The sequence below is a fragment of the Anomaloglossus baeobatrachus genome, chromosome 2 (assembly GCF_048569485.1).
Source record: "Anomaloglossus baeobatrachus isolate aAnoBae1 chromosome 2, aAnoBae1.hap1, whole genome shotgun sequence".
Taxonomy (NCBI): Eukaryota; Metazoa; Chordata; class Amphibia; order Anura; family Aromobatidae; genus Anomaloglossus; species Anomaloglossus baeobatrachus.
The window spans coordinates 423,220,240-423,236,638 of record NC_134354.1 but is presented as its reverse complement, the minus strand read 5'-3'; the positions used below and the strand labels follow the sequence as shown (position 1 = coordinate 423,236,638).

The window sequence follows — 16,399 nt, the reverse complement described above, 5'->3', positions numbered from 1 at the left end:
TGAGAACGCTGGTGGCCTGACCAGGCAGGCTTGGGGCGGAGGTGGAGGACACAGATGAGGTGGAGGATGCAGAAGCTGTGGCGGAACTTGGACAGACATAGAATTGACACACAAGTCGTGGGGACGGCAAGACTTGTGCAGCAGACCCTTCACCATCTATCACCATAGTTACCCAGTGCCCAGTCAGCGACATGTAACGTCCCTGTCCATGCTTACTGGTCCAAGTATCGGTGGTGAAATGCACCCGTTCACACACAGAGTTTCTCAAGGAAGCGGTGATGTTGTGTGCGACATGCTGGTGTAGCGCGGGCACACCTTTCTTAGAGAAGTAGTGGCGACTAGGCATCTGGTACTGGGGCACAGCGACAGATATAAGGTCTCTAAAATCCTGTGTGTCCACTAGGCGGAAAGGCAGCATTTCTGTAGCCAACAGCTTACAGAGGGATAGAGTCAACCTCTTCGCTTTGTCATGGGTCGCAGGAAGTGGCCTTTTATTTGACCACATCTGAGGGACAGAGATCTGGCTGCTGTGTGTAGACGGTGTTGAGTAGGGTGTCCCTGGAAAAATGCAGCTTTGTGAGGAAAGTGCAGGCGGAGACATGATGTTGCCTTCATCCAAAGTTGGTGCTATCGATGTCTGAGAGAGCTGTACACACTCACTTGTTTCCCCTTCCAAACCAACTGACGACCTACCAAGCAAACTGCCTGTTGCGGTTACAGTGGTGGAAGTTGTGGGTGGAAAAACAGGTGTGACAGCTGTCCCCACAGTCCTAGAAGATGACGAGCGCGCGGATGCCCTGGAAGGGGCAGGCGGTGGATGGTTGGCTCCACTAGGCCGCATTGCAGCACGGTGAGCTTCCCACCAGGCCATATGATATTTATTCATGTGACGATTCATGGAAGAAGTTGTCAAACTGCTGAGGTTTTGACCTCTACTAAGATAACCATGCCAAATGTTACAGATCACATAATTTGGCCGATCTTTTTTTATGTCAAAAAAGGACCAGGCTAGGCAAGGCTTAGAGGCCATGCGACCTGTTGATCCACCCCGAATAATGCTCAGAGGCAGAGTGGTGGCTGAGGATGCAGTTGTAGACGTGCTACCAGTGCTCCGACTGTGTCCAGGAAGGCGCCAGGTTACTTCGACGTCGGTTGCATCCTCCTCCACCGCCTCTATTGACCTCCTCGAGTGTCTGACTGTGGGTTGACAGTAGGTGGGATCTAGAACTTCATCATCAATTGTTGTGTTTGCACTCCCCTCCCCCTCAGACCGAGTTTCTTCTTGCCCTGACCGAATATTTAAGTTGTCATCCCAATCGGGTATCTGCGTCTCATCTTCATCAGTATGTTCCTCATTGCCTATAACCACAGTTGTTGGAAAGGCAGCATTTTGGTAGCCAACAGTTTGCATATGATGAAAGTCAACCTCCAAGCCATGTCATGCCCTTCTAAAAGCATGTAAAACACAGCGAGGGGACTCCAACCATAGTCTCCCTCGTTGCCACTAACTGGGCCACACACACCCCACTTGACTGGCATCGGTTGAGCCCCCTTTTGAAAAAGAAAAAGATGCTTTGCATGAAGCACTCTCAAAAATACGCGTGCCTTTCCCGTCCCCTGGCTGACCCAGGGGAAGAAAAGTCCTCTGAGAGCCATGACTTGTTCATCTTGGTTCTTTTAGAAACACAGCGAGGGGACTCCAACCACAGTCTCCCTCGTTGCCACTAACTGGGCCACACACACCCCACTTGACTGGCATCGGTTGAGCCCCCTTTTGAAAAAGAAAAAGATGCTTTGCATGAAGCACTCTCAAAAATACGCGTGCCTTTCCCGTCCCCTGGCTGACCCAGGGGAAGAAAAGTCCTCTGAGAGCCATGACTTGTTCATCTTGGTTCTTTTAGAAACACAGCGAGGGGACTCCAACCACAGTCTCCCTCGTTGCCACTAACTGGGCCACACACACCCCACTTGACTGGCATCGGTTGAGCCCCCTTTTGAAAAAGAAAAAGATGCTTTGCATGAAGCACTCTCAAAAATACGCGTGCCTTTCCCGTCCCCTGGCTGACCCAGGGTAAGAAAAGTCCTCTGAGAGCCATGACTTGTTCATCTTGGTTCTTTTAGAAACACAGCGAGGGGACTCCAACCACAGTCTCCCTCGTTGCCACTAACTGGGCCACACACACCCCACTTGACTGGCATCGGTTGAGCCCCCTTTTGAAAAAGAAAAAGATGCTTTGCATGAAGCACTCTCAAAAATACGCGTGCCTTTCCCGTCCCCTGGCTGACCCAGGGTAAGAAAAGTCCTCTGAGAGCCATGACTTGTTCATCTTGGTTCTTTTAGAAACACAGCGAGGGGACTCCAACCACAGTCTCCCTCGTTGCCACTAACTGGGCCACACACACCCCACTTGACTGGCATCGGTTGAGCCCCCTTTTGAAAAAGAAAAAGATGCTTTGCATGAAGCACTCTCAAAAATACGCGTGCCTTTCCCGTCCCCTGGCTGACCCAGGGTAAGAAAAGTCCTCTGAGAGCCATGACTTGTTCATCTTGGTTCTTTTAGAAACACAGCGAGGGGACTCCAACCACAGTCTCCCTCGTTGCCACTAACTGGGCCACACACACCCCACTTGACTGGCATCGGTTGAGCCCCCTTTTGAAAAAGAAAAAGATGCTTTGCATGAAGCACTCTCAAAAATACGCGTGCCTTTCCCGTCCCCTGGCTGACCCAGGGGAAGAAAAGTCCTCTGAGAGCCATGACTTGTTCATCTTGGTTCTTTTAGAAACACAGCGAGGGGACTCCAACCACAGTCTCCCTCGTTGCCACTAACTGGGCCACACACACCCCACTTGACTGGCATCGGTTGAGCCCCCTTTTGAAAAAGAAAAAGATGCTTTGCATGAAGCACTCTCAAAAATACGCGTGCCTTTCCCGTCCCCTGGCTGACCCAGGGGAAGAAAAGTCCTCTGAGAGCCATGACTTGTTCATCTTGGTTCGTTTAGAAACACAGCGAGGGGACTCCAACCACAGTCTCCCTCGTTGCCACTAACTGGGCCACACACACCCCACTTGACTGGCATCGGTTGAGCCCCCTTTTGAAAAAGAAAAAGATGCTTTGCATGAAGCACTCTCAAAAATACGCGTGCCTTTCCCGTCCCCTGGCTGACCCAGGGTAAGAAAAGTCCTCTGAGAGCCATGACTTGTTCATCTTGGTTCTTTTAGAAACACAGCGAGGGGACTCCAACCACAGTCTCCCTCGTTGCCACTAACTGGGCCACACACACCCCACTTGACTGGCATCGGTTGAGCCCCCTTTTGAAAAAGAAAAAGATGCTTTGCATGAAGCACTCTCAAAAATACGCGTGCCTTTCCCGTCCCCTGGCTGACCCAGGGTAAGAAAAGTCCTCTGAGAGCCATGACTTGTTCATCTTGGTTCTTTTAGAAACACAGCGAGGGGACTCCAACCACAGTCTCCCTCGTTGCCACTAACTGGGCCACACACACCCCACTTGACTGGCATCGGTTGAGCCCCCTTTTGAAAAAGAAAAAGATGCTTTGCATGAAGCACTCTCAAAAATACGCGTGCCTTTCCCGTCCCCTGGCTGACCCAGGGTAAGAAAAGTCCTCTGAGAGCCATGACTTGTTCATCTTGGTTCTTTTAGAAACACAGCGAGGGGACTCCAACCACAGTCTCCCTCGTTGCCACTAACTGGGCCACACACACCCCACTTGACTGGCATCGGTTGAGCCCCCTTTTGAAAAAGAAAAAGATGCTTTGCATGAAGCACTCTCAAAAATACGCGTGCCTTTCCCGTCCCCTGGCTGACCCAGGGGAAGAAAAGTCCTCTGAGAGCCATGTCCACATTGTCAGTGGACAGACACGTGTGCTTATCTGCCAGCAGACCCACAGCAGCACTGAAGACAGGTTCCGAGAGAACGCTGGCTGCAGGACACGACAAGATCCCCAAGACGTACGTGGCGAGCTCAGGCAATTTATCAACATTGGAAGCCTAAAATGAGCAGGGCTCAAGTTGCACAATAATGGAATCGATGTTTCCTTGCATATACTCATATATCTGTGTGTCCTACTCTTTTTCCTTGTCCAGCTCTTTTGTTTTCGCATGAGTATATGTCCTTGTCACTTTCCCATGTGTTGTGAGTTGTTTGTGACCTTTTGGACACCTTTGAGGGTGTTTTCTAGGTGTTTTTCTGTGTTTGTGATTGCCTGCCATTGTTTCCTATGCAGTTCGAGTTCGGTTCGTCGAACGTTCGACGAACCGAACTCGAACGGGAGGTCCGTTCGGCGAACCAACCTCGAGCCGAACCGCGACCGGTTCGCTCATCTCTAGTCTTTAGTCTCCTTATCTTCAGCAAACGGTTTACGGGCTTTCTTGTGAATTATCTTTAGAAGAGGCTTCCTTCTGGGAGGACAACTACTATGTAGACCAATTTCATGCAGTGTGCATGGTATGATCTGAGCACTGACAGGCTGACTCCCCCCAACCCCTGTAACCTCTGCAGCAATGCTGGCCACAGTCATACGTCCATTTTGAAAATACTACCTCTGAATATGACGCTGAGCACATACACTCAACTTCTTTGGTCGACCATAGTGAACTTATTCTGAATGGAACCTGTCTTGTATGGTCTTGGCCACCCTACTGCAGTTCAGTTTCAGGGTGTTGGCAATCTTCATATAGCTTAGGCCATTGTTACATAGAGAAACAATTCTTTTTTCTAGATCCTCAGTTATTTGCCATCAGGTGCCATGTTGAACTTCCATTGACCAGTATGAGAGAGTGTGTGAGCGATAACACCAAATGTAACACACCTGCTCCCCATTCACACTAGAGACCTTGTAACACTAATGAGTCACAGGACACCGGGGAGGGAAAATGGCTAGTTGGACACAATTTGGTCATTGGTCAATTTGGTCATTTTCACTTAGGGGTGTACTTACTTTTTTGCCAGCGGTTTAAATATTAATGGCTGTGTAATGAGTTATTTAGAGAGCACAGGAAATTTACGCTTATACAAGCTGTACACTGACTACTTTGAATTGTATCAAAGTGTCATTTCTTCAGTGTTGTCCTATGAAAAGATAAAATATTTACATAGAAGTGAGGGGTGTACCAACTTTTGTGATATACTGTAAGTGTCATGTATGAGCGCTGCACATCCTGAATCTTAAAAGGGAACCTGTCACGTGTAAAAACTCTATTAATCTGAAGATAAGGGGTTAATCTGCAGGTTAACTAGTGTGACAGATTTCAAGAGCAGGTTGTTCCAGATGAAGGGATACCACATGTGTACTTCTTTGTCTGTTTTTTCATAAATATAGATTTTTATTTCTTTTTGTTATTTGGGGAATTAAAAATAATTGTGAAGATATTGTTAATAAACTTTTTTTTTTTTTTTACTACGTCCTCCCATGGGACATTAACTTTTATTAGTCTCATCACCGCTGGCAATGCATTTACACCTATCAGTGTGATGCTGACAGAACGCTTGATAGACCATGCTCTTGGCATAGTCTAACAAGCCACCATAGCCCACAATCTCCGAGGTCATTATTAGACCTTGGTTTGCCATGGCAAAGCTCGGGAACCCATGATCACGTTGCGGGGTCCCAATCAGGCAGGTACTGACCCTAGTGCAGCTAAGTAGAGCTTCTGGTAGCAATTGCGCATGGAAAGCTACTAAGCCCGAACAATTGGCAGAACGTAGCGGTACATCCATTTGCAGGAACACTGCAAAATAAGACGTACCAGTAAGTCCAATGTCGAGAAAAGGTTAAGAACGCTGTGATATCAGATGTATATTTCTTAATCAGGAAAAAGATGATTTTTAGTATTTTTTTATATTTTTTTTTTAAAAAATGTTTTGTTTTTCTTCTTCTATAGTATTTGTTAGTCTCCTTAGAGGACTTGAACCTCATCAGATCACTTTTGCTATATTCAACAATACCACAGTATTGCATTGTATAGGAAAAAATGATGGTCTCCCATGAACACCAGCCCAGGGCTGGCTTTCACAAGAGTACCATCATGACAGGCACGGGTGCCTTCAACAGTCTCCTGGCAGAAACGTCAGCTATCATCTACCGGGAAAGTTGTGGGCTCGGTTTGTGAGCCCACCTGAAAGTCAAGAAGTCGGCATGTGATGTACCAGTATGTTAATTGTTAGGGGTTAAGGAGCGTATAATGTTATAGTAGACTGTGAGCCCTCGCAGGCAGGGACCTCTATCCTCCTGTACCTGTCTGTGTCTTGTATTGTTTATGATTATTGTACTTGTCCCTATTACGTATACCCTTTTCACATGTAAAGCGCCATGGAATAAATGGCGTTATAATAATAATAACAATAGTACTGTTAATAGTTTTCCAATAAACCCCAGGGACTGAAATGATTTAACAATAAAGACAAATAAATCCCAATTTATGAACAAAGGACTTGATATGCCCATAGTACGGGGCATTAATTAGTGTCACTCCCCCTGAATAGAAGCATTATAAAGTGCACATTCACATGCACCACCAGCACTTCTAGTCCCACTGCCAGGAAAGGAAGCGTTCAACCCACAGCAACAGTTCTGAGAAAACTGAGCACTACCAAAAATAATACCAACATACAACTAGCAAGTGATTTACCTGTGCTTGTCTCAGCTTTTCCTGGACATCTTGTAGGCCTGGTAGAACAGGCTGCAGGGATCCCAGCTTCACTTCTATATCTCGAAGCATTGAGAGGAAGCACATAAGGTTCTCCTCATGCTGGAGACAAGCCTGCTTATTCCGGGCATCCTGAGACTTCTAAACAAGAATATGTATTGAAATAAAAAAAGAATGAATAGTAAAGACATGCAAGATTTATAGAATAGAACATCCAAGGTATAAACAATTTCAGCTTTAATTTAATATTGTCACAAATTTTTTCAATAAAGAAGGATTCATTACCAAAATGTAGTGAATCCACAACTAGAGGAAATCTGTCACCAGGTTTTTTTCTACCTTATCTGAAAGCAGCATAATGTAGGAAAAGAGACACTGATTCCAGCGATGTGTCACTTAGTTTGCTGGGCACAGCAGTTGGGACACAATCAAGCAGTGCTCAGAATGTTAACACCACCCAAACCACAGCTGTATGCATTGAATAGTGACAATAAGGAGCTTAACATTGCTTGAGCATTGTTTGACCAGGACTCGGGCTGCACTTAATTTGGCAATAATAATCTACTGCTGATAAAGCACTCATTGCATTGAAACAACAGCACAGTGTTAGTTACACATTGCTGAAATCAGTGTCTCAGCCCCTAACTCATGCTGTCCTCAGATTACATAACAAAAAACTGCTGACAAATTCCATTTAAAAATGCAATTGTTAACATTGTGACGTAGTGTTTTATATGTAAATGTATTATAGCACCCTATAATCAAAGATGTTCCATCATTTTTCTACTGCCGCTTAAAGAGGACCTGTCACCAGGTCATTAGTGGTCATCTTCTATTGTCCACCTTAGGGTTCCAGAGATGTGGACCTTTATATTTACGGTTAATTTTGATGGACTTTACAAGAGGACGTTGCTCATAGGATTTTCTGGTGTGTTTAGGCTGCTCTGTATTAGTACCCCTTCACCCCCGGGCGTTCCATTTTTGTTTTTTTTTCCTCTCTTTGTTCAGAGAGCCTTAACTTTTTATTATTCTGTCAATCTTGCCATATAAGGGCTTGTTTTTTGCGGGACGAGTTGTACTTTTAACCCCTTCAGCCCCCGGGCACGAGAGGGGTAACTTTTTTATTTTTCCATCAATCTTGCCATATGAGGGCTTGTTTTTTGCGGGACGAGTTGTACTTTTAAATGAAACCATAAGTTTTACCATATAGTGTACTGGAAAACGGCAAAAAAATTCCAAGTGCGGAAAAATTGCAAAAAAAGTGTGATCATACAATAGTTTTTGGGATATTTTATTCACTGTGTTCACTATATGGTAAAACTGAGGTATCTATGTGATGCCTCAGGTCAGTGCGAGTTTGTAGACACCAAACCCATGTATAGGTTTACTTGTATCTAAGGGGTTAAAAAAAGGGGTTAAAAAAAATTCACAAGCTTGTCCAAAAAAAGTGGCGCACGTTTTGCGCCATTTTCCAAAACCCGTAGCGTTCTCATTTTTCGGGATCTGAGGCTCAGTGATGGCTTATTTTTTGCGTCTCGACCTGACATTTTTAACTGTACCATTTTTGCGCAGATGCTACGTTTTGATCGCCTGTTATTGCATTTTGCACAAAATTTGCGGCGACCAAAAAACGTAATTTTGGTGTTTGGAATTTTTTTGCCGCTACGCTATTTACTGATCAGATTCATTGATTTTACATTTTAATAGATCGGGCATTTCTGAACGCGGCGATACCAAATATGTGTATATTTTTTATTTTTTTAACCCTTTACTTTTCAATGGGGTGAAAGGGGGGTGATTTGAACTTTTAGGTTTCTTTATTTTTTAAAACTTTTTTTTTTTTTTTTTATTTTACTAGTCCCCCTAGGGGGCTATAGCGATCAGCAATCCGATCGCTCTGCACTATCTGCAGATCTCAGCTACAGAGCTGAGAACTGCAGATTTGCTGCTTTACTTTCAATGCCGGCTGTATTCCGGCATTGAGAGGAAGTGAGTCATGTTAGCTACAGGCGTCATCACATGACCCTGTGCTACCATGGCAACCACCGAAAGTCACGTGATCGTGTCACGTGACTTCCGGTGGGGCGGGGTAAGTGACTGTCATGGCGGCGCCCATATACATATCGCTGCCAGATTTTGGGCTAGCAGGCACACATGTCAACTGTTGATAACAGCTGATATGTGCGCGTATCGCCGCCGCCTGCCGGTTTTTGGGATATGTTATTCCCCATGTTCACTATATGGTAAAACTGAGGTGTTGGTGTGATGGCTCAGATCGGTACAAGTTTGTAGACAATAAACCTGTACAGGTTTAAATTTTATCTAAGGGGTTAAAAAAAAAAAATCACAAGTTTGATTAAAAAAAGTGTTGCACTTTTTGCGTCATTTTCCGAAACCCATAGTGTTCTCATTTTTCGGTATCTATGGCTCAGTGATGGCTTATCTTTTGCGTCTCGAGCTGACGTTTTAAACAGTACCATTTTTGCGCAGATGCTATGTTTTGATCGCCTGTTATTGCATTTTGCGCAAAATTTGTAGCGACCAAAAAAACGTTATTTTGGCATTTAGATTTTTTTTTCCATGCGCATGAAATAACCCATCACATATGATAATACATAAATCATTGTTCAAGTAGCTTATAAGAGTATCAGAGTAATCATAGAAGAAATATCATCAATCTTAATGAAAGAAGTACAATAAGTATTGTCATTTAAAACCAACGTGGTGATAACATTGGTCTACACTAAAAATTGTGAATAAACAGCTGTATAGATATGAGTTAAGCTAGCATTCCTTTGTAAAGGCTTGACATAATTCAGAATAAGCATTTGGAAAAAAATTTTGACGCTACGCCATTTATTAATCAGATTAATTAATTTTATATTTTGATAGCTCAGGCGTTTCTGAACGTGGCGATACCAAATGTGTGTATATTTTTAATTTTTTTTAACCCTTTAATTTTCAATGGGCTGAATGGGGGGGTGATGTGAACTTATAGGGGTTTTCTTTTTTCTAATTTTTTATAACTTTTTTTTATATATATATTTTACTAGGCCCCTTAGGGTACTATAACGATCATCAGTCTGATCGCTTGTTCATTTCTCCAGATCACAGCCATACAGCTGAGATCTGGAGAAAAGCAGTTCTCCTCTCACACACGGCAGTCTGTGGCAGTGAGAGAAAGTGACTCATAATAGCTACAGGAGTCATCACATGAGCCTGTGCTACCATGACACCCACCGGAAGTCACGTAATCACGTCCCGTGATTTCCGATGGGGCTTGGAAAGTTATGCTTATAGCTGCGCGCTGATACATCTTACTGTCAGATTTTAGCAGTGGGATGTAAGGGGTTAATGGGCGCGGGTAAAATGCGATTCCACTCGCGCATGGCAGACACACGTCAGCTGTTGAAATCAGCTGATATGTGCGTGGATCGCCGCGGACTGCCCACTGCAGCCCGCAGGGATTAACCTCACTCGATCCATGACGTACCCAGTATGTCATGTGTTGTGAAGAGGTTTATGACCATAAAAAGTAAAACTAAATATAAATGCCTATATCTCTGGAACTGGGGGAATAAAATAAAAGTAGTAGCGCAAAAACTAGCCACTTTTGACCTGATGAAGTCCTGTTTAAAAGCAGATTTAAGCAACTTCGCCAGCGCTTTTCTTAATAATGTATGCTGGACATCGCTCTAGCCTCTAGTTTAATAAAATATGGTCCTCTTTACATTTTTTTTGTAAAAATCTTCTTTTCGGCTATGTACGCACACTGCAGTTTTGTTTCTCAGCGAAAAACGCACCCTCTGGCAGAAAATGCACCTCTGGTCGAAAACTCGCATCAAAATGCATGCGTCTTTGCCCCTGCGTTTTTTTTGTTGTTTTTTTTGTTTTTTGGGGTTTTTTTTTTAACATTGTCAATGGCAAAACACATGGAAAAACTCAGAAAAGAAGTCACATGCTGCTTCTTTTTTCTGCAACCAAAACTGCAGGCAAAAAAGAAGCAACGGGCGCACAGCCTTTTGGATTTCTCATAGATTTTGCTGGGGGAAGGTCATACATGCAGTTTAACACCATAAAACTGTACCCAAAACTGCACTAAAAAAGCAGCAAAAAAAAGCAGTGTGCGCACAGGGCCTTAGGCTACTTTCACACATCCGGTTTTTGCTCTGCGGCACAATACGGCGCTCTGCAGAAAAACCGCAACCGTTTTTTCGCTGCCAGTTGCGTTTTTTTTTTGCATAGACTTACATTAGTGCCGTATTGTGCCGCATGGGCTTGCGTTCGGTCCGTTTTTTGCCGCATGCGGCAGATTTAGCCGATGCCGCGGACGGATGGAACGTTGCCTGCAACGTTTTTTGCTCCAGCAAAAAAAACGCATTGCGCCGCATCCGGCCGCTGCGGCGCATTTTTCAATGCATGCCTATGGACGCCGGATGCGGCGCGATGCGGAAAAGAAGGGAATTTTGTTACTTACCGTAAATTCCTTTTCTTCTAGCTCCAATTGGGAGACCCAGACGATTGGGTGTATAGCTACTGCCTCCGGAGGCCACACAAAGTATTACACTAAAAAGTGTAAGGCCCCTCCCCTTCTGCGTATACACCCCCCGTGGGATCACGGGCTGCTTCAGTTTTAGTGCAAAAGCAAGAAGGAGGAAAGCCAATAACTGGTTAAACAAATTCAATCCGAAGGAACATCGGAGAACTGAAACCAGTCAACATGAACAACATGTGTACCCGAACAACCAAAAATCCCGAAGGAACAGGGGCGGGTGCTGGGTCTCCCAATTGGAGCTAGAAGAAAAGGAATTTACGGTAAGTAACAAAATTCCCTTCTTCTTCGGCGCTCCATTGGGAGACCCAGACGATTGGGACGTCCAAAAGCAGTCCCTGGGTGGGTAAATTAATACCTCAAGTTTGGACTGTAAAAAACAGCCCTTCCCTACATGGAGGCAACCGCCGCCTGCAGGACACTTCTACTTAGGCTGGCATCCGCCTAAGCGTAGGCATGCACCTGATAACACTTGGTGAAGGCGTGCAGACTCGCCCAGGTAGCCGCCTGGCACACCTGCTGAGCCGTAGCCTAGTGCCGTAATGCCCAGGACGCACCCACGGCTCTGGTAGAATGGCCCTTCAGCCGTGATGGAACCGGAAGCCCAGCAGAGCGGAAGGCTTCAAGAATTGGTTCCTTGATCCATCGAGCCAGGGTGGATTTGGAAGCCTGCGATCCTTTGCGCTTACCAGCGACAAGGACAAAAGGCGCATCCGAGCGGCGCAGGGGCGCCGTGCGGGAAATGTAGATTCTAAGTGCTCTTCACCAGATCCAACAATGCAAATCCATTTTATATCGATGAAATGGATAAGAACAAAAGGAAGGTAAGGAGATATCCTGATTGTAATGAAAAGGGGATACCACCTTAGGGAGAAACTCCGGAATCGGGCGCAGCACTACCTTGTCTTGGTGAAACACCAGGAAGGGAGCTTTAGATGACCGCGCTGTTAGCTCGGACACTCTCCGAAGAGACGTGACCGCTACCCGAAAGGCCACTTTCTGTGAAAGTGGGGAAAGAGAAACATCCCTCAGAGGCCCGCAGGGCGGCTCTGGAGAGCAATTAGTACCCCGTTCAGATCCCATGGGTCTAACGGCCTCAGTACGGAGGGACAATGTGACAAACCCCCTGCAGGGACGTGCGTACCTGAGGAAGTCGTGCTAGGCGCTTCTGAAAGAATACAGACAGCGCTGGAACTTGTCCTTTAAGGGAGCCGAGCAACAAACCTGTTTCCCAACCCGATTGCAGGAAAGAAGAAAAGTAGGCAATGCAAATGGCCAGGGAGACACTCCCTGAGCAGAGCCCTAAGGTAAGAATATCTTCCACGTACAGTGGTAGATCTTGGCAGACGTCGGCTTCCCAGCCCGTCACATGGTGGCAATGACGTCATGAGATAATCCTGAAGATGCTAGGATCCAGGATTCAATGGCCACCCAGTCAGGTTCAGGGCCGTAGGATTCAGATAGAAAACGGCCCTTGGGACAGTAAGTTTGCCGGTCTGGTAGTGCCCACGGCTGGCCGACTGTGAGATGCCACAGATCCGGGTACCACGACCTCCTCTGCCAGTCTGGGGCGACGAGGATGGCGCGGCGGCAATCGGAGCTGATCTTGCGTAGCACTCTGGGCAACAGTGCCAGAGGGGGAACACATAGAGTCGCTGGAACTGCGACCCATCCTGAACTAAGGCGCCTGCCGCCAGAGCTCGTTGATCGTAAGACCACACCATGAAACTCGTGACCTTGGTGTTGTGCCTAGACGCCAATAGGTCGACGTCCGGCCTCCCCCGAAGGCCCCAGATTTCCTGAAACCCGTCCGGGTGCAGAGACCATTCCCCTGCGTCCATACCCTGGCGACTGAGGAAGTCTGCTTCCCAGTTTTCTACGCCCGGGATGTGAACTGCGGATATGGTGGATGCTCTGTCTTCCACCCACATCAGAGTCCGCCGGACTTCTTGGGAGGCTTGTCAACTGCGTATTCTACCGCTGTGGAGTTGTCCGACTGAACTCGGATTTGTTTGCATTGCAGCCGCTGCTGGAAGGCTTGCAGGGCAAGAGAACGTTGATCTGAAGGGTGGACTCCTGCTGAGTCCACGTACCCTGAGCCCTGTGGTGGAGAAAGACTATTCTCCACCCTGACAGACTCACGTCTGTCGTGACCACCGTCCAAGATGGGGGTAGGAAGGACCTTCCTTTTGACAATGAGGTGGGAAGAAGTCACCACTGAAGAGAGTCCTTGACCGTCTGAGACAGGGAGACGTTACTGTCTAGGGACGTCGACTTCCCATCGCATTGGCGGAGAATGTCCCATTGAAGTGGACGCAGATGAAACTGCGCGAAAGGGACTCCCTCCATTGCTGCTACCATCTTCGCTAGGAAGTGCATGAGGCGTCTTAAGGGGTGTGAGTGGCCTTGAAGGAGAGACTGCACCCCCGTATGTAGTGAACGCTGTTTGTCCAGCGGAAGCTTCACTATCGCTGAGAGAGTATAGAACTCTATGCCAAGATATGTCAGTGATTGGGTCGGTGTCAGATTTAACTTTGAAAAGTTGATGATCCACCCGAAACTCTGGAGAGTCTCCAGCGCAACGTTCAGGCTGCGTTGGCATGCCTCTGAGAGGGTGCGTTGACAAGTAGATCGTCCAAGTAAGGGATCACAGAGTAACCCTGAGAGTGCAGGACTGCTACCACTGCAGCCATGACCTTGGTGAAAACCCGTGGGGGTGTCGCCAGACCTAAGGGCAGGTCTACGAACTGAAGATGCTCGTTTTCTATAACGAATCGCAGCAAACGCTGGTGCTCTGGAGCAATCGGCACGTGGAGATAAGCATTCTGATGTCTCTTGATGCTAGGAAATCTCCTTGAGACCTTGAGGCAATGACGGAGCGGAGGGATTCCATCCGGAACCGCCTGGTTTACACTGCTTTTTTAGCAGTTTTAGGTCTAGAACGGAACGGAAGAGCCGGCCTTTTTTGGCACCACAACCAGATTGGAGTAAAAACCGTGATCTTGTTCCTGAATAGGAACAGGGATTAACACTACTTCTGCCTGCAGAAGAGCATCGGCTCGGTCGGGAGGTGGGGAAAGTTCTGAAGAATCGAGCCGGAGGACGAGAACAAAACTCTATCCTGTACATGTGAGACAAAATGTGTCTCACCCACCGGTCTTTGACCTGTGGCAGCTAAGTGCCGCCAAGCGGGAGAGTCTGCCACCGACCGCGGATGCGGAGAGAGAGGGCTGAAAGTCATGAGGAAACCGCCTTGGTAGCGGTTCCTCCGGCTGCCTTCTTTGGGCGTGATTGAGCCCGCCAGGAATCTGAGCCCCTCTGAGCCTTTTGAGTCCTTATGGACGAGGAAAACTGGGACCTGCCCGAGCCTGGAAAGGACCGAAACCTCGACTGTCCTTTCCTCTGTTGGGTTTTGTTTGATCTGGGCTGGTGTAAGGAAGAATCCTTACCCTTGGACTGTTTAATGATTTCATCCAATCGCTCACCAAACGGTCTGACACCAGATAATGGCAAACTGGTTAAACACTTTTTGGAAGCAGAATCTGCCTTCCATTCCCTTAACCACAAGGCTCTGCGTAAAAACCACGGAGTTGGCGGACGCCACTGACGTACGGCTCGTAGAGTCCAGGACAGCATTAATAGCGTAAGTCGCAATGTAAACATATGCGAGGTTAAGGACGCCATCTGCGGCACAGATGTACGTGTGACGGTGTCCAACTGTGCAAGACCAGCTGAAATAGCTTGGAGCGCCCATACGGCTGCGAATGCCGGAGCAAACGACACGCCGATAGCTTCATAGACAGATTTCAACCAGAGGTCCATCTGTCTGACAATGGCATCTTTAAGTGAAGTCCCATCTTCCAATGCAACTATGGAGGATGGCGTGGCGGAGAAAAAACTTGTCTGGATAAGCGTAGCGTTTCTGGACTGCTCCTCTGAGTCAGAGAGGCCCAAAGAGTACTGAATTTACGCTTGGGATACCTGAAATGGAATTTCTCCTGCTGAAGCTGCCTCCTCCACTGGAGGGGCTGAGGGAGAAATAGCCACCAGTGTATTAATGGGTGCTATGAGACCATTCACCATGGCGTCCCATTAGGGGCATCCAGAATGAAAGCGGTCTCAGGATCAGAAACCTGACCAGCTACCTCATCATACAGAGAATCTCTCGCTGAGACCCTGACCAGTGTGTGAAGTCGAGGGTCTCTCCCAGCGAGCTCGCTTAGGCTGTCTGGGACTGTCGTCCGTGTCAGAGCCTTCAGTCTGGGATGTATGGGACCCCCTTGGAGCACGGATTAGTTCCAACTGAGGGAGACCGGGGAGCCTTGATTCAACAATGCCCTTGGTCTGAGTCACCGCCTTGGACTGCAAAGTTGCTAGCATTTTGTTCATAGTCCAAGACATTTTATCAGCAAAAAAACTGCAAACTCTGTCCTCTGGACAGTTTCACAGGTGGCCCTCTCTGGGCCACCACTAGCAGAGACTCTACCCATTAGGGGTTTGTGGAACCTGCCGTAAAACAGCCTCACGTGCGGTACAGACAGCATAGAAGCCTGTGCCTTGGCCCCCTTGCTCTATGCTGACGACATGCTGTTGTCTCCTCAGAGCTATCTAGGGGTATATCGCCAAGAAGTGACCGTACAGCCACAAGTCTCAGCCGCGCCGCAGCCTCCAGTGCGGCAGTTTCCCACAGATAAACTCACTCAGCTAAGCTGCAGTGAGTATAGTCCAAGCGCGCAGCGCTGTTGTCCTCGGCGCACTAACACGCCCAGCAATGCTGGCGTGTGTCTGTGTATGGTCTTGCAAATATAAGCACAAGAATAAAGTACACAAAAAAACACTGTGGCAATAGTGGGGTCAGCACCAAGGTGCTGCTTACCGCCCGCATAAGCGGGTAAGTGGTCGCCAGAATCCCTTTGCTGGGTCTCCCAGAGCCTGTGTCCATTCTCCAGCTTAGATTGCCTGCAGGAATGGCTGCCGGCGTCCTGTGAAGAGGGGCGGGCCGTGAGGCGTGCCCCAGACAAGAGCGGGAAACTGGCGTCCCCCTGTGCCCAGTGAGAGGGCTGGAGTATGTAAATAAGACTCCAGCCCTCGGCGCTGATCATTGTACAGCGTCTCGCCCCTTCCCTGACTGACAGGGCTGGGGGCGGGAACGAACGTAACTAGGCCGCAGAAGCCGGGGA

The 16,399-nt window shown here is 47.4% G+C and overlaps 1 protein-coding gene across 20 annotated transcripts in view; it reads right to left on the bottom strand.

The window, feature by feature from the left end:
* MACF1 (microtubule actin crosslinking factor 1) overlaps nt 1-16,399 on the bottom strand; it is a 519,073-nt gene that overhangs the window by 256,961 nt on the left and 245,713 nt on the right. For 16 of the 20 annotated variants that reach the window (XM_075336189.1, XM_075336201.1, XM_075336203.1 and 13 more), the window contains one exon: nt 6,650-6,808. The exons of the other annotated variants lie outside the window; for them this stretch is intronic. In XM_075336189.1, the coding sequence (XP_075192304.1) occupies nt 6,650-6,808 (159 nt within the window). The remainder of the gene's footprint in view (nt 1-6,649; nt 6,809-16,399) is intronic. 20 annotated transcript variants of the gene reach the window in all.